Consider the following 26943-nt stretch of genomic DNA (forward strand, 5'->3'; position numbering starts at 1 on the left):
TCTATTTATTTTTTAAAATATTAAAAAGAAAAAAAAAAAAAAGCCCTGCATTGCATGCTGGTATCTGGATGCTGATGTGGGGCTGAAGGCAACCTGCAGGACAATCCCTTGCCCAGGGATTTCCCCAGAGCCATGACTGCCAGAGGCTGACACATCTTTCCCAACTTACAGGCTCATCTGCACATGAAGCTTGGAAGACGAATTATCTCCTTTTGCTCCCTGTGCACAGGCAAAATAACCTTGTGAGGATCTTTACTGAAAACTTCAGTATGGATGTGAGGGGTTTGAAGTTCCCATGCTTGGAAGACTGAGACCAAGCCTGTGTTGAACTGTAATTCAAACACAGACTCGGCTGTAAGGGTTGGAAACAACTACTGACTTTATTGTGCTTTTGTATGTGTTGCTGTACAAAATGGCTCTTTTATGGGTCCCAGCTGGACCCAAACCACTCACAGCGAGGGCAGGCCCTTGATTTTGGTGGGCTTTTATCCATCTTTGGTTAGCTGTACTAATCTGCTGGCTGGCTGTCCCATCTTCCACCTGATGTCACAAAGGTTGGGGCAGCCCTTTTTGGAGCAGAGATGGGACCAGAGAAGAGGCTGAAGCCCTGTTGTGTTGGGAGGGCATGCAGGGGAAGGAGCCTGGAGTGTCTTTCCAAAATCCAGGCTTCAAAGGAACATGTGCCTGGGTGTGTGGCATCAGGAGGGGCGACAATTGTCCACCGAGATCTGGTGCTGGCATCACTAATGCTGAGTGGATCTCAGTAGATGTGTGAGACCTCTCTTGGTCCCATGAATTGGGCTGAGTTTGGCTGCTTTCATGAAAGTCCATATTGTAGGGTGTTGTGTGTTGTTATGTTCAGCTCAGCTGAGCTCAGTCCTCCAACACCATGGCGTGCTGGGCAGTCAGCAGCACTGCCTATCAGACCTCAAGGAACGTGACATCCAACTGGGATGTAGCAGTGTCTTTGGGTCTCAGTTGTTCCACCAATGCGAATGAGATGCTGCACAGAGACATCCACCATCCAGCCAGGGCTGCTAGGAGATCCCCTTCCTCCACCATCCCCCCTACCCAAGGCACTCTGGTAATGGGCATGGTTACACCAGCCAAGGCTACACTGTGAGCCAAGCTGCCTTTTCACCATCCACCTCTGATGCTTCTCTCCCCTCCCCAGCTACCACATGTAGCCATGATCCAGCCATCCTAGGAATCCCATCTGCCCTTGAACACGTGTCCATCATCCCCCACCACCACCACCACCACCACCACTGCTTTTTGTGAGTCTCCAGCCACCCCTGCCTCCCACAGCACGCTCAGTAGACCATGCAGCACAGCAGTGCTTTAGAGCACTGTCCTGGGCCAGTTATCCTTCGCCACCGCCCTCATACTTCCACTCACAGCTCTGTCAGCCTCCCAAGCACCCCACCTGTTGGCTGGGGGAGGCGTTGCCGGGACTCTGTGTGTGTGTGTGTGCCTGTGTGTCATATGTATTGTTGTCTGCTGGCCTCTTTGTATTCACACCAAGTGATGTAACATGAAACACGTATGTCCAAGCTAAATACTCAAATTAAAAAAGCATCAAGTGTTTTGTGGGAGGCTGTTCTGCTCTGCGTGGCTGGGGTGGGGTCTCCGTGGGGAAAGGTGGGCTCAGGGCTCCCAGAGGGGCAGGATTTCTCCTTGCAGAGTGGGAGTCCAAATGAGAGTATCTAGCAACTGGGAGCAACTGGAAGCTAAGTGAAATCTTTTGGGTAAAACACTGGAGCCTCAGAAGTCTCGCTCACCCTCTAAAACAAGGTCTGGTTGTCTAAGACAAAGGCCAGTTTTGGGCTGAATCACTGGATGTAAGAAATACTGGCTAAAAAGTTTATGTGTGGGAATCAGGCTACCAACCACATGCTTCATGGCATTGCAGACCCTGCTAGATGTGAAGCAGCAAAAAAAAATAGCTGAGATGTGACAGAGCATAAGGCATTGCAGGAAGCCACAGGTCTGATTTTCCAGTCTTGGCCTGGAAAAAGTTGCTGAGGATGAGGAAGGTGAGTACAGGAAGATAACACTGCACAATGGCCAAGCAGCAGTTAGATACGTGGATGAAGGTGCATTGAGGTGGCTTTTCCTAACACCTACTAAGAGTAGTGGTTGGGGGATCACAGCCGAGTTCCTCAGCTGGGCATCAGGGGACTGGCTGAGGACCCCATGATGCTTCACCATGGCTGAACACAGACACTCTCCACCTCTTATTTTTTGCTCCTTACATACGTCCACATGAGTGACACCCACAACAAAATAACACCATCAGTAGCATCTTCTCCCAATGCTTCGTAGATCTGGAGCTGCTCTACACTAATCTAAGAGCCCTTTAGCCCCTTCCCAAAGGCTAAATGCTGCTTTTTGCATGTCTAGCCTCCAAAATGCTCCTAAATTGCAACTTAGGATGGTCTGAGTGCTTCCCAGTACCATTAACTCTGAAATTTAATGCTTCCCTGTCACAATTCACTTGTGATAGCTTTATTTAGCAAAAACATCAAGCTGCAGGAGACTTATGTAGACTTATATATGAGAAAATGTTTATAACCTGATTGGGGCAAATAGTACTATTTTCTTCCTCTTTCCCAGTCCAACAGAATAAGAACAAAACAGAATAAGAGAGCTAGAATGTATTTAAAACAGCACTTGAAATTTACCAAAAAAAATAATGTGTTGTTATCTGTTCAAGTAGAAATTTATGGCTTAAACCTGGGAGGTGCTCACATCTCCCCACAGAGCAGGGCAGAGACCCCCTTCCCCCTCTGTGCCAGCAGCAACTGGGAGAAACAAACATCAGAATAAATCCCAGGGTGAGAAGCGTATATAGAGACCTTCCCAAGGGAAGAGCAAACAGCACACGTGGTGGGACCAATTCACATGCAGCTCAGTCCTTCTGGAGAAAAGTGTTGTGCTCCTGGTCATTGTCCCAGGGATTACATGGCCAAGGCATGAATGAGTCCTTTAATGTCTGGAGAAAGAGATCCCTTTGCCAAGGGGAAGAGGCAGTCCTGTTACAGTCCATGGCAGGGCAAGAGTGGGGAAAGGGAAAACCTAAGCTGCTCCTGCCTGCATTATAAAGACGTACGGTCCATGGTGAACCAGCCAGCAAAACTTGACCATTGTGATGGGGTTGGTGTGCTCTTGCAGCTGGAGGAAACCTGTGAGGGGGGAGGGAGCATGTGAAGAGTCTGGTCTGACAGGAGAAATGTGGGTAGCCATGAAAAAGGAGGACCAGAGATGCTCAGATATTTGCAGGGTGTGTAAAACAGCTGTGGAAACAGAAAACTTGCACATGGAAGGAGGTATCACTGTATGATTGCCTTGTGAGGTGCCAGAGGTCTCAAAGGGAAATGGTGGTTCCCGTGTGGTTGTTGCATCTCATGATGGTGCACAGTTTCTTCATGGCTGCAACTCTATCTGGGCTCCCCTGCATCCCAGGGATCCCAGCCAATCACAGGATTTCAGGAGAAACTGTAGGAGAAGAAACTGCTCATGTCTAGCAGGGTCATGCAGGCAAATGACTTGTCCTCACCAGGAGGATCTGAGTCCCTCCCACCCCCTCAGCTGGCCTCCATGGAAGGTTGATGTTTGCATTGCAGGAAGGGGCATCAGGGGAGGGTCTGTTCTCCAGTCCTCATTGAGATGGCAGGTCATGTTCCCTCCCCGTCCCTGTCAGGCCATGACAGTAGGCATGTCACTGAGCTCTGGAAAAGAGAACAAGCAATGAGCTACCAAAACATCTACAGTTGTTTTGCCAGCTGTCATGAACAAATAATCTGACTGAAAATGCATGTAGCCCAGGCCAGGTCATTTTATCTAGATGATAGCTCCATGGGTGCAGAAACCTGGGCAGGGAGTGTCCCCAGCCAATCCCACCCTGCCTTGGTCAGAGTGCTCAGCACCTCCGGGCTGTCTTTTCACAGCATCATAGAGTAATTGGAAGGACATTTGGATGTCTCTGCCTTAACCTCTGCCTGAAGAAGGACCAATTAGGCCAACCAACTGCTCAGGGCTTTGAGCCATTTGACCCTGGTACCCCCAACAGAGTTGGCTCTGACCCTCCTTGCCCTGCTCACCTGTCCTGAACTTGTTGTAGGTGCCGCTTTCCAGCATCGGGCCACCATCTTGGGCACAGCAGGAGAAACTCCTCTCTCGCCACCTGCATGGGGCAAATCACCTTGGTCAGGCCAGTGCTTGCTGTGGTTCCCCTCACAGCTCCCTGGTGCCCTGGACAACGTTTTTTCTGCTGCTCATGGGTGAAACTGCCCTGGTATTTTGGGATTTGCTCAGGTCCTTCCCAAGAATTGACTCCACATGTGCAACAGCATTTTGAAGGCAACCTTGCTACTAAGTCCTGTATTCTAAGAGATATTTAAGAGCTCAGAAATGTTTGTAGTTGCTGGTTCCTAAGCAAATAACAGAAATTTAATAATAGTGATATTGGTGCATTCATAAAGCTGACAAAGAAGACCATGCTCTCAAGCACTAATGACAGCTCTTCACTCCTAGCAGAGCCCTTGCTGCAATGCCAGCCCAGAACAGGTCGTTACTTGGCAGGGCCCTGGGAAATGCACACACAACATGAACTGAAGCATGGAGGAGACAGGCATGATTGTGAACCACCCTGCAATTTGAAGCCTTGAAAGCAGGGTGAAAGCGTCTAAAGCAGAACCTGGGAAGGACTGCAGAGAGCAGGGCAGGGTGAGGAAGGGAAGGAGACACTTCGTGCCTCTCCCAGTTTCCCCAGTTATGAGATTCAATATCTTTGACAGCCTTTGACAGGGAGGAAACAAAACACAGTGTCTGTGACATACTCAGACATTTTCATCTGGGATGACGAATTTCCTCAGGGGCTCCGACATATGCAGATAACACACAGGGTGCTCAAATATTAACACTGAGACCTTTCCTCCTAAGTCAATCCAATGCAACAGTATATATATCAACAGTAAGAATAGAAAGATCAGTTCCTCTCTCAGCCCATCAGCTTTGGTCACTGGTTTATGTCCTTACTTTCAATATACCAGGCCTCCACTGATTCCTGATGGTAGATGCTGCCTGAGCTGCCAAAATGGAAGGGGGAAATGAGAGCAAGCAGGAGAAAAAATCGAGAGATATCTGGAGACTTTTAGAGCTTTCTTCTAGTTCCTGAAGACAATTTTCTCAGGAGTAGTTTTGACCGTTCAGATTACCTGGAAGCATCCCTACTTCCCTCCACCTGGCACAAAAGATCAGGTTAGCATGGCCATGAGCAACTTAGTAGTTACCAGTGCAGAGCAAAGATGAGTGAGATGAGGAGCACAGACGTCAGATCTGTCAGGATCCACATGATGTTGTACTGTTGTGGAGTCTGGAAGAGAACAACAGAGAATGTGTCCACCACCAATGACCCCATGATACACAAAAAAGTTGCTCGAGCTCTTTCTTGCTCCTCAAATATGGCCATTCAGATGCCTGGTTTGCATGTGCCCTGACATCCCTCAGGTGTTTGAAACATTTGGTGGCATTCCAAAGAGGCCACTCACCAGTGGGGCCTGGTGCCAAACCATAATCTTTCATAAAAACAGGGCTGTTGTGCAGTCAAGGAGATTGCATCACATCACAGTGAATATAACGGGGAACTTCGGTTTGTACGAGAAGGCCCTTTAGTTCACTCCACTTCCCATCAACTGTTGGTATCTCATTTTCCCTGGCAAAAATTGTTCTTTAGTGAACACCAAAGGGTCTGGAGTGGCTCCTGCTTTAAGTCTAAAAGCATCGGAAGATTCATCCTTAGACTGGGCCTCCAACCTCTCTCAGAAAGGACTGAACCACTGCAGCTTTCTGGATAAAAGCAGCATAAAACCTACTTCAGAAGCATGAAAACAGTTATTCAGTAATACTGGTAACCTTTAAGCTGGGACCAGTGTCCAGGTGCATCTTAGCCCTACAAGTTATCCAAAGCAGAGCAGGAAATAGGTAAATTATATGAAAAGTTCCTCCCTGCAAGGAAGGGTTATTTCTGTGTTTTTTCCCCTTGGGCAGTGGGAAGCCCTGAGAAATGAGGAAATTCTGACATCAATAAGGTGCTTCAAGGCTTAGAAATGGAAATTCTCATGCATCAGCATGTGTCATCAAAGGCCTGTCGTTTCTCCCGGTACAAGTCTCAATGTGGCTTCTTTTCCCTCATTCTCAAGCTGATTCTACCTGAGCCAGGATAAAAGAGAGGAAGGGTATGGTGGTACTTGGAGTGGCTCACTGGTGTCAGGTAAGGCAGGTTTCAGCTTCGGTCCTTTTCTTGTGAAGGGTCGTATCCTTTATCTGTGCATGAACTGGCCCAGGGTCTCCAAAGGTAACCATGAACATGCCAACCTTACTTCCTGCCCCTGGGGGTGGTTAGAGGGGATGGGGGGAATTTTTGCTTACCATGAGGAAGAGTGGCTGGCTGAGATTCTTCAGTGTGTGGATGGCATTGGTGGTCACAGAGTGTACTCCAGAGCACCATGCCAGGGAGAAAAGCCATGGTTCATTGACCACATAGAGGTTGGTGGTAATGTTTGCCTCAGCGTATTTCCTTTAAAAGACCAAAAGTCAATAGCTTTCATTAGGCAAGGAGGTTAGTACTTCGGGCTGAATCAAGAAGCAATAGCAATTTGCTTTAGGAACAATTTGCTTTAGGAACTAGATAAGGAATGGAAAGGAAAGCCAACCAGTCAATAACTCATTGTTCACAATTGCTCAAAACAGAATACCTGTTCTGCTGGAAGTAAATGCAGTTAAAGCTCAAAACATTGCTTATCCTTCTGCCGTATGAATCTGTGTAATGATGTATTTGTAACCCCCCAAGAATGTGTTCAAAACCACCTCAAAGCTGGTCACTCATGTTTGTTATGTTAGCTGCATCAACTCATCATTTTTCAAGTTCTTATAAACTATTGAAATTTAAGATGAATTAAGACTATATTCTGTAAAGGAATGTATCATCAATATCAGCATTTGTAAATCTACCTAGGATCCACCCAGGGTTTACCCAAATGGGATCTACCTAGGATTTTATATCCTATGAAAATTATCATTGAGAAAGCAGGAATATTACTCTCATTCAAAGGTTTAAACTTTTTGTTTTTTTCAAATATTTTTTGCAAGGGAAAGAGTAAAAAAAAATTATTTTTTGGCACTCCAGCCAGTAATTCAGCTTCACTGGGGGGGCAGCTTAATGACTCCATCTTCTTTATTCCCTCCCATTAGATGGTTGACTCAAAATGGGGAAGAATAACCCCCATTTTTAAAAAAAGGGAAAAAAGAAAGTCCTAAGGGACTAAAAGCCAGTCAGTCTCACCTTTGTGCCTGGCAAGCTCATGGAGCAGATCTTCCTGGAAATTATACTCAGACACATGGAAAATAAGGAGGGATTTGGTGACGGCCAACATGGCTTCACAAAGGGCAAATTGTGCCTGACAAATTTGGGAGCCTACTACTACTGGGTTACGGCTTTGGTGGATAAGGGAAGAGCAACTGATGTAATCTAAATGGACTTGTGCAAAGCCTGTGTCACACCGTCCTGCATGAAATCCTTGTGCCTAAATTTGAGACACGTGGATCTGTCAGACAGACCAATCAGTGGATAAGGAATTGGCTGGATGGTCATACTGAAAGGTTTATGGTCAACAGCTCCACGTCCAAGGGGGGAACCAGTAAACAAGTGGCATTCCTCAGGTTCAGTACTGGGACCAGTGCTCTTTAACATCTTTGTCAGTGATGTGGACAGTGGGATCTATGCACCCCCACAAGTTTGCTGACGACATCAAGATGTGTGGTGCAGTCAATGTGCTGGAGGGAAGAAACACCATCCAGAGGCGCCTTGACAAGCTTGAGAGATGGGCCTCTGCAAAACTCAACAAGGCCAAGGGCAAAGTCCTGCACATGGGTCAGGGCAATCCCAAGCACAGCTACAGGCTGGGTGAGGAATGGATGGAGAGTACCCTTGAAGAGAAGAACTTGAGGGTGTTGGTTGATGAGACTCTCAACATGTGCAGCAGCAATGTGCACTGGCAGCCCAGAAAGCCAACCATGTCCTGGGCGGCATCAAAAGCAGCATGGCCAACAGGTCAACCGAAGGGACTCTGACCCCCTGATCCACTCTGGTGAGGCCTCTCCCTGTAGTACTTCAACCAGCTCTGGGGTCCCAGGCACAAGAAAGGCATTGAGCTATTGGCACAAGTCCACAAGAGGCTACAAAGGTGGTCCAAGGGCTAGAGCACTTCTGCTATGGACACAGGCTGAGAGAGTTGGGATGGTTCAGCCTGGAAAAGAAAAGGCTCTGGGGACACCTTAAAGCAACATTGCAGTACCTAAAGGGGCTCCAGGAAATCTGTAAAATGAGTGGTTACAAGGGCAAGGAGGGACAGGACAAGGGGAATGGTCTTCAGCTGCAGGATGGTAGATGAAGATTACATGAGAGGCCAAAATTCTTCCTGTAAGGGTGGTAAGGCCCTGACACACAGTGTCCAGAGAAGCTGGGGCTGCCCCTGCATCCCTGGAGGTGTTTAAGGCCAGACTGGACAGGGCTTTGGGCACCCTGTCCTGGTGAGGGGATGTCCCTGCCCATGGCAGGGGGTGGAACTAGATGGGCTTTAAGGTCCCTTCCAACACAGACCATTCTGGGATTTGATGAACCATTCTATGATGGTTCATGTAATACAGGGTTTGCCTTGTTTTGGGTTTTGATAGAAAAAAAATATTTTGGAAACTCCTGCAATGAACATGGAGTCTTCCACTGGAGACATGATATTTTCAGAGTGTCTCAAGCAACAGAGAAATAGTAGCAGCAGAGACAAGAAATGAAGTCTCCAAAACACCAGCTACAAAGGGTGATGTTCTCTCACCACAGCACTATGCACTCACACTGATGTTTGTGGAAGAGCCATGGGAGGTTAAATGGTTGTTCATTCTCCATGATTCAGTGTTGGTGGGACTAAGGATGACATGAATAGAAAGACAAGTGATCAGGAGATAGCTGTGTTTTTCTATTCAGATGATCTTCAGAACCTTATCAAGTAAATATGGACTCAGGTACCTAGGGGTGTATTTACATGTGACACCTCTTGGCCACACACAAGGTCAACAGTAGGAGTGAACTACAGTCCAACAGGGATGGCCACCTGGTGTAAAGCAGCTCTTCTCAAAATGCCATAGATCCTGGAGCTGGTCACTGGAGGGAGACATTGCCACACGCATGAGGCAAACAGTATTTGGGGCTGAAACTGCCACCTACCTGATATCTTCACTGGACATTTCAGTGTAGGCCAGATTGAGTTTGACAATATTGTCCATCAATAGGTCTTCCACTGGTGCCTTACTGCCCATCGTCTGCTGAAACCCAGGGGCAACAGACTGAACAAAGGACCTCATGTCATTCTCCAGCCATAGGACCTGAAGGCAACAAGACAACCAGTGAATTCACAGTGGACTTACTAATACACCCTGCCCTTCACAAAAACCAAGTAAAGATAAATCTTGAGGCACTTAACCCTGCCTGTCAAATCACACACTTGTTACAATGATCAAAGAACACTGGATGCAGGGTTAGAACTTTCACCAAGAAATAAGTGTTCACTGTTCCCTGCTTATCAACTTGAAATCAGTGAGCATGTTTCACACAGCCCAACAAAAGATGTGGTGCATGAAATGCATGAAAAGTCAGCTTCAGTTTATGGGAAAGGCCACAGAAAATACTCTCTTCTCCCATTCTCCCAGCACGGGAGAAAACCTTCAGCAGACAGAAAGCAGGGTAACTCCCCAGACAGCAGTGGATAAACTGATCCACATGGATTTAGCATCCCCCCCAAGCAGAGAATTGTCTGGGGAATGAGGAAGGCAATGAAGGCTCACAGCTTCATGTGCTTTAATTTAAGCCAGGAATTTCTATGCAGTATATAAAATAAGCATGGGTGGCAGGGATTAGGCTACCAATTCTTACAGCAACAAAAGGATGGAGTTTGGGGGGTTAAGGTATCAGCTGGTGTATATATGCTTATTTCTGTCATACTGTAGGGTTACCCCATTTTGTACCTGCTGAGGAACCAATAGTAGGAAGATACTCCAAATGATGCCTCTTAAAACAAGTTAAAGTAACAGGGCCAGACTTTATGTAGATGAAATTGTGAGGGTATGATCTCAAAGTCCCAATTCAGAGAGCAAGAAAAAAAGACAGAGAGGAGTGAGGCCACCCTACCAGGTGGGGTCTAATCCCCGACTCATTGAGGATGACTTCCAGGGTTCTGTTGATCCATGAGTTCCTGTAAGGATGTTTCTCTGGAGGGCGGTAGAGATCAAAGATCACAAGTTTATTCTGACTGTCTGCGAGGCGCAAGAAATTACTTAGCTTGTAAACTGACTGATTCATTGCCTGGTTTTGATCTGCCCTTGACAGTGAGCCCATGCATGAAAACGGTTTGTCCTAGAAATAAACAGATACAGAAACAGCAAATCAATCAGGCAGTCAACTCTGGGAGTCAGCTGCATGCAAAACCCTCGTTACTCTAAGGGAAAAATGTTTGATACCGGCCTTCGGTCGGTGATGATTTTTGTTCTTTTGCTTAGCTCTTCTACAGGAGAAAGAAGGGAAATTAGCCCAGGCTGTGATGACACTGCTCCTGAGACCTAAACCGTGTTGTTCACAGCTAGTTCTGTTGTGCTTCTCTGTCCCACTGTTATACACGGCACCTTGCAAAAGTAGCTGTTGTTTTCCTCCTCTAGACAATACATTCTGCTGCTACCACAATGAGGAGCCATAAGAACATCCACCAGCCAATTGTTACAGGTCTCCAAAGTCTAAAGGCCATCTGGACAAAGCTAGGACACCCTAATTGAAGGATTTTTACTGACTTTGAGTTTTGGCTCAACCTCTGGTCCCTAATGATCAAGCTATTAAGTTTTTGACTCTGAGGGTGGTGGATCACTGGCACAGGTTACACAGAGAGGAGGTGGAGGCCCCATCCCTAGAGAAATTCAAGGTCAGGATTGATGAATCTCTGAGCAATCTGATCTAGTTAAAGGTGTCCCTGCTCACTGCAGGGGGTTGGACTAGATGGCCTTTAAAGGTCCCTTCCAACCTAACGCAATCTGTGATTCTATGACTCTATGAAGTAGTAGCCAGTTGGTGCCACTTCCACACCCAGTTCATGACAGTACTTTATGGTGCTTACCTTAAGGAACCATGTTCCAGCATTCAACTCCTTCAGAGTATCCCAGGAGAATAACGCAGCATTTTGAGCAGTGTCATTGGGGTAGACCTCATTGATGTTAGTTGTCCTCCTCAAGGTGCTGTCATGCATGAGGAAAGGAACCCCATCATAGCTGTTGGAGAACAAGAGCTCAGATCACATGGGGTGCGGGATCATTTGTGGCATGAGCATTGTGGCATGAGTATGTGGGCCACTATGAAAGCAGCAGTGTAACCTCCTTCAGTGCTGAGGGTAGGATAAGGAGGAAGACTGGGATTCAAGACACAAGGTTATTTCCAGCTTAAATACTGCTGGGTAAATTGGAGAAGTCAGGCCTGCCTGTGCCTCAGTTTTCTCAGGGGTAAAGTGGAGATTGTGGCATTTATGGCTTCCAGCCACTTCCAAAATGGATAGTAACTTACAGTTGAAATCTCTTTTTCCTGTTCCCAAAGTGTTTATATGGGTTTCAGAGGACTGAAGTCTAAATGGACAGTGATAGAAAGGCAAAATTTTCACTTCTAGAAAAGTCTACATTAGTAGAATGTCTAAGCATTAGTATTTTTTTTTTCATTCAGTGCCTGGAAACTGCTCATCCTGCACAGCACGTTGGCAATTCACCTCAATGGGTCTTCCAAACAAAAGATTAAAGATCTTATAATGAGGGCGATGCCATCACAAGTCTGAACACAATCTTCTGTAGGTTTGTAGTCCAGATGCAGTGTGGCCTGGAAGTCAGACTAGGGTAGGGACTTGTCTTTATACTCTGCAAAGCATTTAAAATATACTGTAGAAATAACAATTGTAAAATCAATAGCTACAGCTTATTGACTTGGCTGGGAACAGCCATGCCCTACAGCCCCTATCATCATGCGCCAGCTGAAGGGCCCTGTCCCATCCATCAGTAAAACCTAATTGTCTGGAGCTGTGTATCTTCAAAGGCAACTCTTAGAAGAAAAAGTGTGTATTCCATGAGATGCAATGTTTTCCCCTTACCTAATGGTGACATCTGTTTCAAGACCATCCCCACCATGTTCAATTGTCTTCTGAAATGACATCTCAGTGTTTTCTGGTGCCAACTGGGAAAAAAAAAAAAAGAGCAGATCATTCTCAAACACATTCTGGAGGATTTAACAAAAACTCTGTAAAACACCCGTGGTTTTTATTAAGGAGCCATCATTATCTTATTGATGTCTACTGCTTGATTTCATCCACTTTAGCCACCAAATCCACCCTGTTCATCAGGAACAGTGTTATCCTTGCTAGCAAACCCATGCAGCCTTCGGTGTGTCTCCCCTTCCACCCTCCACAGATTTCATGGGAAAAAAACAGAAGATGATGATGAAGGTAGCAAGACATACGGTAGAGAATCACAGAATTACAAGGTTGGAAAAGTCTTTTAAGATCATCAAGTCCAACTGTTCCTGTCCTATGCTAAACCATATCCCTAAGTACCTCACCTACCTTTTTTTTAAACACATCCAGGATCCATGATTCAACTCCCTCCCAGGGCAGCCTGTTCCAGGCCCTGACAACTCTTTGAGTGAACAACTTTTCCCTAACATCTAACCTGAACCTGCCCTGGTGCAACTTGAGGCCATTTCCCCTTGTCTTATCTCCTGTCACCTGGGAGAAATGGAAGAATGGGAAAAATAGAAGAAATTAGTTAAAGTAACATCCAGACCTACCATTGGTGCTCCACGGTGTCCAATGAGAGCTGGCTTTGGTCCAAGTGTCCCCATCTCTCTGATGCAAGGAGAGTACATTCCCAGAGGTATCAAGAAAAGAAAGAGAAGGATAGCCAGGTATGGACCAACAATTATCACCTGAACAACTGAAAGAATTTGAAGGAGGAAGGCTAGAGTTAATCCATGTGGTAACATAAGGGTCCACCTTGTGGCTTGACTTTTAACACAAACCACCTGGTAAATAGCTGTTGGACTCTGTCCCATCCCTTTTCCCACCCCTTCTTCCTCTAATTTAATCACTTTGTCTCCAAACAAGGCAACCCAGGGAAAAAAAATGGTCAAAGCAAGGACATGGAATAAGTCAGGACTGCAGGTTTTGTGCCCTAATTACATCTCATTATGCCTTACATCCACACCTGGTCTTATTCCCCATCTGTGCAATCCTCAAAATCCTCAAAAGAAAGATGCTCATTTTTTATCTGACTCAGATAAGAACAAACAACATTTTGAAATTTCATTCATAGTGAAGAGGAGGAATCTTTCTCCTTCAACTATGTTACATCCCCTTAAGGTGAATACTTCCCTGGTTCATTCAGATTGCTGACAGTGACCTTCTGTCTGTGACCTGCAGTATCCTACAGACTCTGACTGCACAGGTATTGAATCTCAGAAACTTGCCAACTCATTTTACCTGTTATCTTCTCTGCAGTCTGTTCACATGTTGCCCAAGAGCCCCAGTGAGCCTTCACCCCAGGGAACAAAACAGTTCTGCTGAGAAATGAGCTCCTATTCACCAACATCTCTTTCTTGAATGGGCACCATCACCCGTCTGCACGTTGTGCCAGCGGCTTAGAGGGAGCTTGGGCTTACACCAAGCTGATGTATTGAACTGAGAGACCACTGGGATAGGGTGGACTGTCATGTCTAGGGTACCAGCATTTCCTCCTCACAAGCTCCACAGCTGTAGTTCAATAAGAAAAATCCTGGGCAGGAAAAAAATATTTTCACCTGCCCATTCTGTACTTTTGATTACAAATCAACATCTGCAGATGGGTGTCATATAGATAATTTTGGCTATATGGAGAGACTAGGTCAGAGAAAATCAGCCAGTCCCAGAGCCAGGCAGTTGATTTTGGCATCTGGTCTTGCCCTTACACTACTCTGTCACACTTCTCAGACATGGACTTCCCATGAGATTACACTAGGAATGCTCTTTCCCCTATCTCAGATGGCTTCTCTTGATATGCACTAGTCTGAAGTGGATTGACTGGACTGGAGATCCCTTCTGAGACAGTGAAACTGAGCTTAGCAAGCCAAGGTCCACCAAGAGAGCTTCTGCTGGCTGCTTTCTCCTGCAGAGGACTGACCAAATTTCCATGAGTGACTCAAAAGGGGCTCCTACACACCTGCTTTCCCACACTGATATTTGTCTTTTATCACATAGAGAGCAAGAAGCAGAGCTACTGTACCTTTCTTATCTGCTCTGATGGCATGAAGAGCCACGGGCCAGGACAGAAGGACCATGATGGTTATTGCCCCTATGTGGAGATAGGGAGCTGTTATCTAGCAAGGAGACAAATGGATTTTTGTCAAAGGATGAAGCATGGAGATATATAGAAACAAACCCCAACATGGCTACAGCCTTTCAGCTGGATGGGCTCCTGCTGCAGACATCAGTTCAACCTCTGTCCTGCAACTGTGTTGCATCCACCAAAAAAACCTCTGGAGCTGGAGGAGAGGTATGTGCCTCCACCCAGGCTGAGGAGTGCTCCTCACTGCACTACACAGATCTGTCTTCTCCTACATCAGTGGAAGGAGACAGGGCTGTTCTCATCCATAAGGACACAGTTGCCATTACTGCAATGCCATAATCTATGAGCATCTTCCAAGGAGCAGCCAATTCAATCCAATCTAACCCAATCCAATCCCATCCAGGTAATTGTCATCTCCATACCAAACAGCAGCTAAATCATTAAACTAATCTCAACAAACCTGAGTGATAAAATGTAGTATTTACACCTTTGTGGAACTAACTATAGTTGTATAGGACTAGTAGTTAATCTAGTACACGACCAATCACAGACTTTATTAGACTCATGTACATCCTGCAGTGCCTTGTTTCCCATATTATCAATATATTCCAGAAAAAACAACTTATTTTCATTCATTTCAAAGCTTTTAATTCATCTGAATGAGGGCTAATTGCATTTTTTCTCTTTACTTTTGCAGATATTTTTCTTGATTTATTAACACAAAAAATATATTCATTTAATGCTTATGATATATTACAGAATGTCTATTGCTGGACAGATATAGCACTTGGACTTGATTTATTTTGTCCTGAAGATTAGACAAGAAGATCAGAAGCTAAGAAGCCCTTTTGCGCTTATCAGAAATGCACAAGCAGAGCTGGAAACCCAGCAGAAATAGCTTGTCACATGTAGAAACACTGAATGCATGTTGGTATGACACACTTTTCATAAAACTAGGAAAATCTGTCAAAGAAACCAGTCCATTATTTTCTCACGCTCATCAGAGCCCATGGATTCTGTTCCAGTTAGAACCAAGAGTTATTAAAGTATGTGCTACCAAAAAAAGCTATCCATATTCAAGTTTTTCCTATTGCTTACTCCATGCCTGCTTCTCTAAGCTGGAAGGGTGGAAGAAAGCAGCAGTCATTGAGAGATGTTACTGCATATAGCACTGTCTGCCCCAGACACTCGATACCAACATCTTTTGATCAGAATCAGCATTCAGTTATGTAAACAGAGGTGCCATCTGAGATGTCCAGGATATTTGAGATAGCCCTTTAAGGCTAATGGACATGAGGGAGGATCTACAGGATCTACAGTTCTGTTTAATATCTCCAGTTCTGTTTAATATCTCCATTGACGACCTTGATGAGGGAATAGCATCCACCCTCAGCAAGTACGCCGATGACACAAAGCTGGGAGGAGTGGCTGACACGCAGGAACACTGCGCTGCCATCCAGCGAGACCTGGACAGGCTGGAGAGCTGGGCAGTTAGAAACCAGATGAAGTTCAACCAAAGCAAGTGTAAAGTCTTGCACCTGGGAAGGAACAACCATTTGGATCAGTACAGGCTGGGGGATGACCTGCTGGAGAAGAGCTCAGTGGAGAAGGACCTGGGGGTCCTGGTAGATGACAGGTTGGCCATGAGCCAGCAGTGTGCCCTGGTGGCTAAGAGAGCCAATGGGATCCTGGGGTGCATCCAGAGGAGTATAGCCAGCAGGTCAAAGGAGGTGATCCTCCCCCTCTACTCTGCCCTGGTCAGGCCCCACCTGGAGTATTGTGTCCAGTTCTGGGCTCCTTGGTTTAAAAAGGACAGGGATCTCCTGGAGAGAGTCCAAAGAAGGGCCACGAAGATGATTAGGGGTCTGGAACATCTCCCCTATGAGGATAGGCTGAGTAAGTTGGGACTCTTCAGCCTTGAGAAGAGAAGACTAAGGGGGGACCTAATTAAAGTCTATAATTATCTTAAGCAGGGGATGCAGGGGGAAATGGCCAGCCCCTTTTCAGTGGTCTGTGGGAACAGGACAAGGGGCAATGGCTGCAAGTTGGAGCACAGGAAGTTCCACACCAACATGCGGAAGAACTTTTTCACAGTGAGGCTGACAGAGCCCTGGGACAGGCTGCCCAGGGGGTGTGGAGTCTCCTTCTCTGGAGAAATTCAAGACCTGTCTGGATGCCAACCTGTGTGACCTGTCCTAGGGACCCTGCTTTGGCAGGGGGGTTGGACCCCATGAGCTCTGGAGGTCCCTTCCAACCGCTACAATTCTATGATTCTATGAGATACACATCCTTTGGGAAAAGCATCTGGAGAAAGGTGGAGCATCTCATATGTCATGAACACCCAAAATAAACAGCATTTGGGTTCCCTGCCAAAAAGCAGGAATGTGCAATTAATTACATCCTACAAACCCTACATTTGTGGTTCCTCTTCCAGTCCATATGCACTGTTCTCCCAACATTCACAAGGAGTAAGACACATGGGGGTGAAGTGGTAAGCCCAAATAACATCTGCAAGTCAGCTGTGTAGTCAAAAGCTATATGTTTCTTCCTCCTCGATAGATGTGGGGACCCAGATGCTCAGACACTAAACAGCACTGGGCATCACCATCTTCAGATATGGTAAGAGCAGAGGAGGCCAGCAGACCGTGCAGCAGAACATGCAACCAGCATGTTCCAAACTGAGACATGTTACATCAGATAGCTTGAAAGCCAGCCTCAGGTCTTGGCTTCCTTTCTCCCAACAGGAAATGTGGAGTCATAATAAATGTTTACTCAAAACCATGTACCCTGCCAGGAAAACACATTTGAAAAACACTCACATACACAATATTTTCTACCAATTACCAAATTCTTCTATAAACAATTTGTTCTTTCAAACAGACCTCCCAGCCCATTTTACCTGGAATGACAGGCGGACAGTTTTCCATTGATCTCCCCAGAGTACTGATAAGATGAAGAGGGCTGTGATAGAAAAGCCCAGGACAAGAAAAGTCCCAATCTGGGGAGACAAAAAACAAAAGACATAAATCAGTTTCAGCATTTCTGCTGAGGGTGTGCCATCCATTTGACTCACAGGCTTATTTAAGCAGCTTGGACTCGATAACTTTGGGATGCACAAGCTTGACCGTGCCAGTTCAGAGACAGAGAGAAGCAGTGTGACTAAAGCCGGAACAACAGTGCTAAAAGAGACAGCAACATGGCTTCTTTATAGCATCATAGAATCTCCTGAGTTGGAAGGGACCCATAAGAATCAAGTCCAACTCCTGGCTCCACACAGGGCTGGATGAGTCAGAGCATGGGACTAAGCGCATCGTCCAGATGCTTCTTGCCCTCATCCCAGCTCGGGGCTGTGACCCCTTCCCTGGGGAGCCTGTGCCAGTGCCTGACCCCCTCTCAGTACAGAACCTCTTCCTAACATCCAGCCTAAACCTCCCCTGGCACCGCTTCACACTGTTCCCTCGGGTTCTATACCTGGACCCCAAAGAGAGGAGATGGGCACCTGCCCCTTTGCTCCCCCTCATCTGGAAGCCATAGACCACCATGAGGTCTCCCATCAGCCTCCTCTTCTCCAGGCTGAACAAACCCTGGGACTTCAGCCTCTCCTCATAAGACTCCCCCTCCAGACCCTTCCCCATCCTTACTGCCCTCCTCTGGAGACTCTCCAAGAGTTCTCTGTCCCTCTTGTCCTGTGGCACCAAAACTCAAGGTACTCAATCTGCTAGCACAGCATAGAGCAGAACAATCACCTCCCTGGAGGTGCTCATAAGCTGCTTTGCAACATAATTCAGCAGCAGCTAACACTCCTATAAATATGATATGAGAGTTCATTTTTTAACCAAAAAAGCAAGGATGTACCTCAACCTATTTTTGGTTTCTTGCATAGTTTGTTACCAGCACAGTTGTTCTGTCAGTTTGTTCTTGATACTTCATCTGTCTGCTGTAAGCACAAGTAGAAATTGAACCCATGTCCTAACCATTCTTCAGGGAGATCCTACAGATCAACACCTTAATAATCCATCCCTAATCATTTCCACCCAAGGATGCAGTTTCAATTTTTTTTTACAGATTATTCTACATCCTTCTGGTTCTTCTAGAAGCCAATTTTCAGTAGTAAAGATGACTGTGTTTCCATTGCTTAAGTGAAGAAACACAGGATGTCCAGCTATTCCCTTCCACTGCAAGATTTGCAATCGCATTATATTCTCCCCTAAACTGCATGGCTAGAGACTAATTTTCTAAATTACTCTTACAGCCTCAAGAAATTCTTAAGGAAAGTGATTCTACTGCATCTTTTTGCAGCAACAGCTCTCTGAGGATTTGTTTCTGCACTTTCAAAACTTCAGGTAGTGTTTTCCAAACCACGTAAAGATGAAAAAGCATAAGGCACTAACATGCCTTGGAAAAGCCAGATTCCCCTTCTGCAGAGATAGAAGCCACTTTTTTGGTTGGTTGGTTGGTTTTGTTTTTACCACTGCTGGACCCTGCTACACAAAATTACATTGTTTTTCTTGGAAAATTTGTGCTTTATCTTCATCTTAATGAGTCACCACAAGCTCCTTATGGAGTCAGTGGGGGAAGAAGGTACTTTAGGTGTGATTCATCTCAATTTAGGTGTCTGTGACCAGCTGGATGAATTCTCAGATGAATAATTTCCCTCCACTGACTAAAAGGTAGTTGAGGTGATCAGCTCAGTTGGAGACATCATTCTTATGGGCATATAAATTATCCTAAGACTAACCTCTTCCCTACCTTCCTTCTCTCCCATACTACAAGTTGTTTATCATGCAGAGAAACACCACAGACTCAATTGGTTTAAAGCATGGAATAGAGATACCAGAAAACCCTGACTCTCCTCACCTTGTGACTCCAGTGGAGGTACAGCTGCTGACCTTCTGCAAGCAAACACATCGCTAGGACCTGGGAAATCAAGAAGAAATTGTTTGCATCCTTTGTAGAAAATGGTGATATGTGTTCAGGGAGATACTTCTGGAACTAATTTTGCATTGGGAAATCACTTTATACTAGGTCTCCCTGTACCATGTCAAGGCTGTTAGCAGCCAGGTACATGGAGAGAAGTGTTTAATGCTTCAAAAATGCTTTTGAAATAGCCAAGCATATATCAAGGCTGCAGTGCAGGATCAAAGGCCTTTCCCAGGTAACAAATAATTTGGCACTTTGAAGTACACAATTTTAATGACTTTTCCTTGTGGCCAGGATCAACTTCTATGGTAGGAACCCAGTCAGCACTAACCTCACCTATTCTCTGTGTATTTGTTGTGATCAGAGGTGTATCAGCCATGGGAGAGAGGCCAAGGATTAAAAAATGCCTCCAAAGCACCATAAACATACAGAGCAGACAGCAAAGGAGAATACACTTCCACAGTAATCACAGGAAACACAAGAGATAGACACACCTCAGAACTGGGAAAACTGCCTTGAAGGTTAAAGGACTCTAGTTTTTGGTGACTGGCACTTTCCTTCCTCCTGCTGGCAAGTTGGAGCCCTTGGGGAGGGTTGCTGTGAGGCATGGCACAAACCCCAGCCAGAGCAGGAGACAAGCAGAGAACCTTTGGACACCAAGAAGCAAAGAAGGAGGAAAGCCAGTCCATGGTTCTGACAGAGAGTTTCTTCAAGTTGTCCCAGACCTAAGCAGCCAATGAACCTGGTGATGAATTTCACCAGGAGAAATACCCTGCTGCTGTGAACATGCATGGGTCTATGCTCAGGAATCTGTGTATCTGAGGCAAGCTTCCCAACCACCATAAGGGACAATCTGTGGAGCAGTATCACCAGATCTCAAGGATTAAAGAAAAGTATCTCCTAGCAGACATCAGTGCTCCACAGAAGGACATTCATGATCCAGGTCCCTTCAGATTCTAACACAGTGGTGCTGTGTGAAAGCAGAATGTACAGATTATGGGGAAGGGGCTCTGCTGTCCCAAAACACAACTACAAAGGAATCTAAGCTGGTTTCCATCCAGCTACAAAAATACTCTCTCTTTACAGGATCATGTTGATTTGAAGTGAGATATAAGCTCAGCAGAGAACACGGATCACTTAAAAAGTGCTTCTTGACATGTTAGCCTCCTTTAATTGAATCCTACACCCTGTACATGATGAGTAACCATGGGAGCAGTTAAGATAGAATTTAATTACTGCTGAAGATCTTAAGCCATTTAAATAAGCCATTTCAGAAAAGGGAAGAAGACACAAAAACACTTTAAAAATTGTCCCTTTTCCTCAAGCAATGTTACAAAGACCTGATCTTTGCCTAAGGTACAGCCAAACACTTCACAGACTGTGCTCAAGTGGTACCTCTGGTCAGTGTAGTACAGCCCACCTTGATGAACCAGTGAGCTGATATGATAAGGACAAGGTTTGTGCTCTGGCAAAATCAGCTTGAGCTTGCTTTCTTTGGTGCCCCTGAAGCTTATAATCTCAAGTCATAATAACCTAACTGCATCCTGCTCCTCAAAAGCTGATTCAGGAACTGTCCAATGTGCTCTTCCATAGAGAGCAGCTGCCTTTAACAATGTCCCACAGGCTTGTACCTAGAGCAGGACCTCCTCAGGTAAAGGGATGACCAGCACCTGCAGGTCTGGCTCTTCCAAACTGCTGCCATACTTATCCTGGGACTGTCTAACACAAGTACACAGACATGTTTAGGTGACTGATACATGTCTGACTACTACTGCTGAGGCTAGAACCCAGATCCCTCTTGTCAGCCCTATCACCTCTCCGAGTCTTACAGCCTCCAACACTTGGATTCTTCTCTTCTTTACTATGAGGTGTGGAACTGTCTCCCCTGCACTGTGTACCTGCAAAGTGGTAATTAAGGGATGCTTTCCCATGGCAAGAGAGATGTATTCGCTGCAACGGGGAAATTACACCTCTGCCTCCCTCTTTTTTGAGTTGGTTCAATGAACATAAAGCTGCAAAAGGATGGACGGTAGACCTTTAATCTCACTCTGCTTCATGGGAATGGCTATGTGGTGATTTCAGTACTGCTGGTGAGGCTTAAACAGGCTCTGAACTCACCACCACAAGTTGCAGAGGCAAGCACTTAGACACTTAGCTCACCTAAAACATCTGCTCACTTAGATGTTCACAACAACAGAATTCAGGCCCTTCCATCCATTTTCTGGCAAAAAATGAACTTCTTTTGCACCCTAGTCTCTTAAGAATGGAATTTTGAGATCACTTTTTGGACTTCAGTGCCAATGCATTATTTTGAGTGCTTTCTTAGCCTACAAATGAAGAGGCCACAACATATCTGAACCTCTTCCTATTGGGCAGTCATGAGTCACCTCCTCAAAACACTTGGAATAAACATGCTTGAACTGCAGAGAGGAAAATATTGTGTTGGTGCTTGAAAGACTGAACAAGAAAAGTTTTCTTCTTCTCCACTGAGCATGAAGTGTTCTGCAATGAGACCCCCCTCAGTTTAACCGTTTAATGCGGATGAGAAAATTGCCTTGCAGAGTGATAACAATTGAATTAATTGAAACTTATTGTCTGAAAAAAAATTACAATGATGCAAGCAGACAAGAGAGCATCTTTGCACATGCCTCAAGTGCTTTGTTGTGCAGCATTGTGTTCAGCCACTGGTGGGCAGAGGCGTTTGCTTCAGCGGTTCACAATAAGGTCACAGAAGCAGGCTCACAGGCTCCGCTTGGGCGCCATCATTAAGAAAGAGGCTATGGTGCTCACAAACAAAAACCCAGACCTCCCACTGGTTGCTATAAATTCTCTTTGCTCCAACAAGGGCAACAGTGTGCTCAGTTTTCTGATGCAATGGGCTGCTGATGCCAAACATCGCAAGGGAACATTGTCTGGGAGAAGGTCTCCGGTCCTTCCTGCAACATGCACAGGGATATTCTCCATCCAACGCTGTTCAACCAGACCATGGGATGTAGTTCATCATGGTGGGCAAACTATTGGGCCATCAGTTGTCTGAAATGTATGAAAGTGATTCAGCTATCAGATAGTACCACACCGATAGATTTATTCGGATGTGGAAGAGGTGAATTGCACTTAGCCTGTAAGGCTGCTGGTGTTTTCTGGGTGGTTTATCAAAGGCTACAGTGAAAGGCCAACCACAGTGGCAGGGAGGCTCTGCAAACAACAACGGAGTGGTGATTCCTGGCAGAGTCCTTCTCTGAAAGGAGCCCTTCTGGGTGAGCACCAAGCCACAGTTGTCATCACCAGACCCTGAATGCAGGCATGTGACTCTCATGTGGCCCTGCATAACTTGAAACAGTGTGAGCATGGATTGTAGTGGTGATTACTCTCCTATGTCCCTTTTCCTTCAAGACCTAATCCTACTTCAGTAACAGCTCTGACAGCATGAGGTGTCATGCTTTCCAACAGTCACTACTCAACACAGATGCATGCAGCGATCTTGCCAAATGAGACATGATGACATGGTGATGCAATCAAGCAGGATGCATGCCCTTAGAAATACCCAATAGCTTTGGGTGGGTGCTTAAGAGCTTCATAAAAGCAAGGAACAAGTGGACCCTCACTGCAAGGGCTGTCCTCAGAGCAGAGGCGCCTCTGAAGGACTCCTGTAGGACTTGGATAAAAAATCCTCATATCCTTTCAGCTGTATCTTCATCTCACCCTCCTGAAGAAGGCAAATGTTGCTAGACTCAGATACAGCTGAGATGCTGAGAGGAGGAGGATGTATCTACCTGATGAGAAGTGGGCCCAAGGCTGAACTGAACCATGTAGGACACCAATTTCACCTTGTATTTTCCGCCTACCTTTCTGGTTTTACTTTGCCCATCACCTGCCCTGGTAAGTTGTGACCATCTCATCTGTTCTGCCAAAGACATTGAGCTCCTCTGAAAAAGGTCACTGCTTGGACACTGGCTGATGTTGGATCCAGAGTGAGTATGACCAAGCTGACACACCAGCCCCAGGGCTCTCCTGGCTCCTCAACACCAGGAAATCCTTTACAATCCATTTCTAAAATATGCTATGATGGGCTAGTCTGATCCTTAGTTGACTCCAGATCCACAGTCTGCTGAGGTATGATCTCAGAGGTATCCGTGTCACATGGGCATCACTGTGAAAGCACAAAAAGCTGAGTTGCCCAAAACAGCACCAAACCACTCACACTGTCCCACAGCCACTGGGAAAACCAGGTAGGCTTTGCTGAACAATAGCCATTGAGGCCTAGAGTCACCAGGGTGTCACAGAATCCTTGTAATTAAATGCTGTTATTTGTCCTATTCAGAGCTGCCAGCCTAGTCCACAGCATTTAGGATGCTATTGATTGCTGTGGGCATGGCCAAGCAGCTGCTCTATTTATTCCTTTGATATTTTTATTGCTAGCCCTAGAATGAAAATGACTATTTATTTGTACTTCAGTAGGGACAAAGGACCCTGGAAACCTACTGTGTTAGGCACCACATGAGCAATTTACAGACTGACTATACGATGACACATCAGGGAATGGGTAAGAACAGCAGGAACTGATGGTAAAAACTGATTGTCATGGTCACAGAGGTGAGTCAAAGCCATAACCTCATACTTGGCACCTGGAATTTCAAATGAAAGTTGGAGAAGGCATAGGACTCAACATGGACTCCAGTCCCTGGAGTTAAAGTGATTTCTTAGCCTATAGCTCTGGATGCAGAAAGTGGAAGCACAGACACAGGTCTGTCTGTATTTGGGGTGACCCTATGAGAGAAAGGGAAGGGAACCCTTCAGCCAAGCAGAGACAGTCAAAGCCTCCTTCTAATGATCATTTTTCTTCAGGACTAAGGGAATAACTCAAGTCTGACAACGTATCACCACTGCTACATGAGTAAGAGCCCTTTACTTCCCTGCTGTAGGAACAATAACATTTAGCTTACCCTAAATATAGATCCAGCAACTGCTTGGCACATCTTTGCTTGGGTTCAGGGAGAGACTCAACAAATTCAAAGGGAAATCATAGAGAGATAGCACACATGGCTTGGAGACCCACAAGCTGAAATCCAGAGGTGGGTATGAGGAGGAAGAACCTCGTGTTGCCAATACTCCCTAGGTATCCACTGTCATCATATGCAGGGCGAGGCTGAACTTTGGTCTGACACATTAAAACCATCTCTGTGCTTACTTTTTAGGGCTATAAATCATGGTCAGCTTACAAGGAGCTTTACTTACCAATAACAGTGTAATGTACGTAAACAAGATTGCAGCCACAATCAGGAGAACAAGAGACCAGAGAAACCAGAAGCCCAGGTTCCCATAATTATACCTAAAAATCAATAAAATATTATGCCAGTGTTTATATTTAACATATTGACCGAGGGGAACAACAGCCCTGCTCCTTGAAATTTTCAAAGCAGTAAAACAAAGAGGGAGAGAGTAATAACCTACCCTGTAAAATGTAGAAGGGGTTAAAAGCCTCCTTCCCCAAATCCATGACTGCATTAGCCACCTGACTAATACCCCAAGGTGCTAGGGTGGTAAAATACAGGACCACATGGATGGTCTTGCTCCAAAGAGCTCTTGGTCTGACAGTAAAACCTTGCTGCAGGCAAAGTAGACTGGGGAAACAGTGAGATGTCATGAATCAGCCCAACAGCCCACCTTGTCTGCCTTCAGTTGTGTGGGGCACTGCAGCAAAAAAGGGGGATTCAAGACAGATTTTGAAGGAGAAAACACCAAAAAGCTGGAGGGTCTGAAGAAGGGTTGCCCAAGGAGAAAGAGAGGGAGGCTTTACTTTCTACCCAAAGGCTCAATAAGCATGAATAACATTATTTTCACCCTTTCTGCCCATAACATTTGAGCTGCTTTGATTTAATTTTAGGGGCCAGATTTGTATAACTGTTACCAACATGCTGCAGATGGAAAGGATTTGCATAAATCCCTGCTGGTTATTTCTTACTTTTGAGCCCAGGAACATGCAATTCTCACTGCAGCGAGATAGCTGGTGTGATGCCTTTGATGACAGCCACTACATTTCTTCAGAGGAAATGGGAGGGTGGGGAGGAAGACTCAGAGAAGGAAAAGAGAGACATTCAGTCCCTTGCACTCACGATTTTTGTGGTGTCCCTTTTCTCCCTAATTCACACTTACATCTACAAACTACAGCCAAGCAAAGGACAGACCCTCAGCACCTCTAAAGTCACTGGACATTAATTTTGGATTCTGTAACAAAGAGTTCAAGGAACCAAAGTTTTGGCTCCCTGCTGGGGAGGGTGTTCATCTCTTTACAGCCATGCTGGGGACATGCCTAAGGGGTGAGAGAGGAGGAAAAATGGTTACTTACCAGTCAAAGTTATTGTAGTCATTTTTTGCTTCACCCCACATGTACAGAAAGATCAGAGAAAAGCAGAAAGCTCCAACAAGCAATGGGAAAAACACACATTCCCGCTGCAGAGGGAGAGGAAGGACAAGTGGTCAGAGTCTTGTCTACCCTAAAGCAATCAGAGCAAATGTCTGACACTTTTAGGCTGTGCCTAAAACATGGCTTGGTGCTGGACCACTAGAAGCAGAGATGGAGATGACTTCCCTCCCTGTCCCCCGTGAGTGGGGAAAATACCCTCAAAAGCATACTCCACAGTATTTTGGGGAAAAACAGACCACACGACTTTGCAAGTGTACAGGATGTTAACCACCTCACTGCACCAGGCAGAAGTCCTCTGTGAAATTCTTCGTGTACACCCATCCCGAATTTTCCTTCATTAATTTGATCTCATGGCTTTGAAATGTTTCACTGACCCGGAAAGTTTGGTGCCACCACATAATTGTTAGCTACATGGTGGCACATACTGGATGTTAGGAAACATTTCCTCACAGAGGCAGTTTTTAGGCATTGGAACAGGCTGCCCAGGGAAATGGTATAGTCACCATCCCTGGAGGTATTTAAAAGACGGGTAGATGCAGTGCAGAGGGACGTGGTTTAGTGGTGGCTTTGACAGGTTAAGTTGATGGTTGGACTTGATTATCTGAAAGATCCCTTCCAACCAAGACAGTTCTATGATTCTACACAGGAATAAATGTTGGGACTGATTCTGAGCTAATTTACCGTCTTGCAGCAGCATTTCCCAGGCTCGGTCCTTCTGCGCTGGTACCGCTTCCACCGGCAGCTGTAGAAACCAGCCAGGCAGGAGATGAAGGGCTGATGTTCATACCTCTGCAGCAAGTGCCTACGTACCACCTTCAGCTTCCCAAACTTGATCCTCTTGAGGCTGGCGGAACTGGCCTCCATCTGAGTGGCTTTATCTCATCTTCCTCCTGAAACAAGACCACAAGGATTAAGGGGAGACCCTCCTTCCCTTTTGTGTAAGCCTTTCACATCAGAAAAGAAAGAGAGGAAGTTTTCTCAAGAGGATACTGCAGGAAAGGGTGCTGAGGACACCCCGCCTAATTTTATATACCTCAAGTGAGATGTCTAACAGAAAAGCATGGGCATTGCACTCAGTAGTCAGTGGTGCTCCCAGTTGTAACTTGAGTGCTCTAAATCACCTCTCTGAGGGAACCTCTGCCTCCTTGTGA

General features: G+C 45.8%; 1 protein-coding gene across 1 annotated transcript; it reads right to left on the minus strand.

Moving 5' to 3' along the window:
* Positions 1 to 3699: 3699 nt before the first annotated feature.
* Positions 3700 to 26656, minus strand: GDPD4 (glycerophosphodiester phosphodiesterase domain containing 4; the record flags this gene model as incomplete). Its single annotated transcript, XM_084279611.1, has 15 exons — positions 3700 to 3731; positions 4104 to 4186; positions 5295 to 5377; positions 6433 to 6580; positions 9281 to 9438; positions 10241 to 10465; positions 11214 to 11364; positions 12225 to 12307; positions 12917 to 13062; positions 14386 to 14479; positions 17348 to 17446; positions 19306 to 19365; positions 24604 to 24697; positions 25715 to 25818; positions 26474 to 26656. The coding sequence occupies 15 exons, from the start codon at positions 26654 to 26656 to the stop codon at positions 3700 to 3702; spliced, it is 1743 nt and encodes a 580-aa protein (XP_084135737.1).
* Between the last annotated feature and the right edge of the window lie 287 nt (positions 26657 to 26943).

The sequence above is a fragment of the Gallinula chloropus genome, assembly GCF_964237585.1.
Source record: "Gallinula chloropus genome assembly, chromosome: 1".
In the NCBI taxonomy this organism is placed as follows: Eukaryota; Metazoa; Chordata; class Aves; order Gruiformes; family Rallidae; genus Gallinula; species Gallinula chloropus.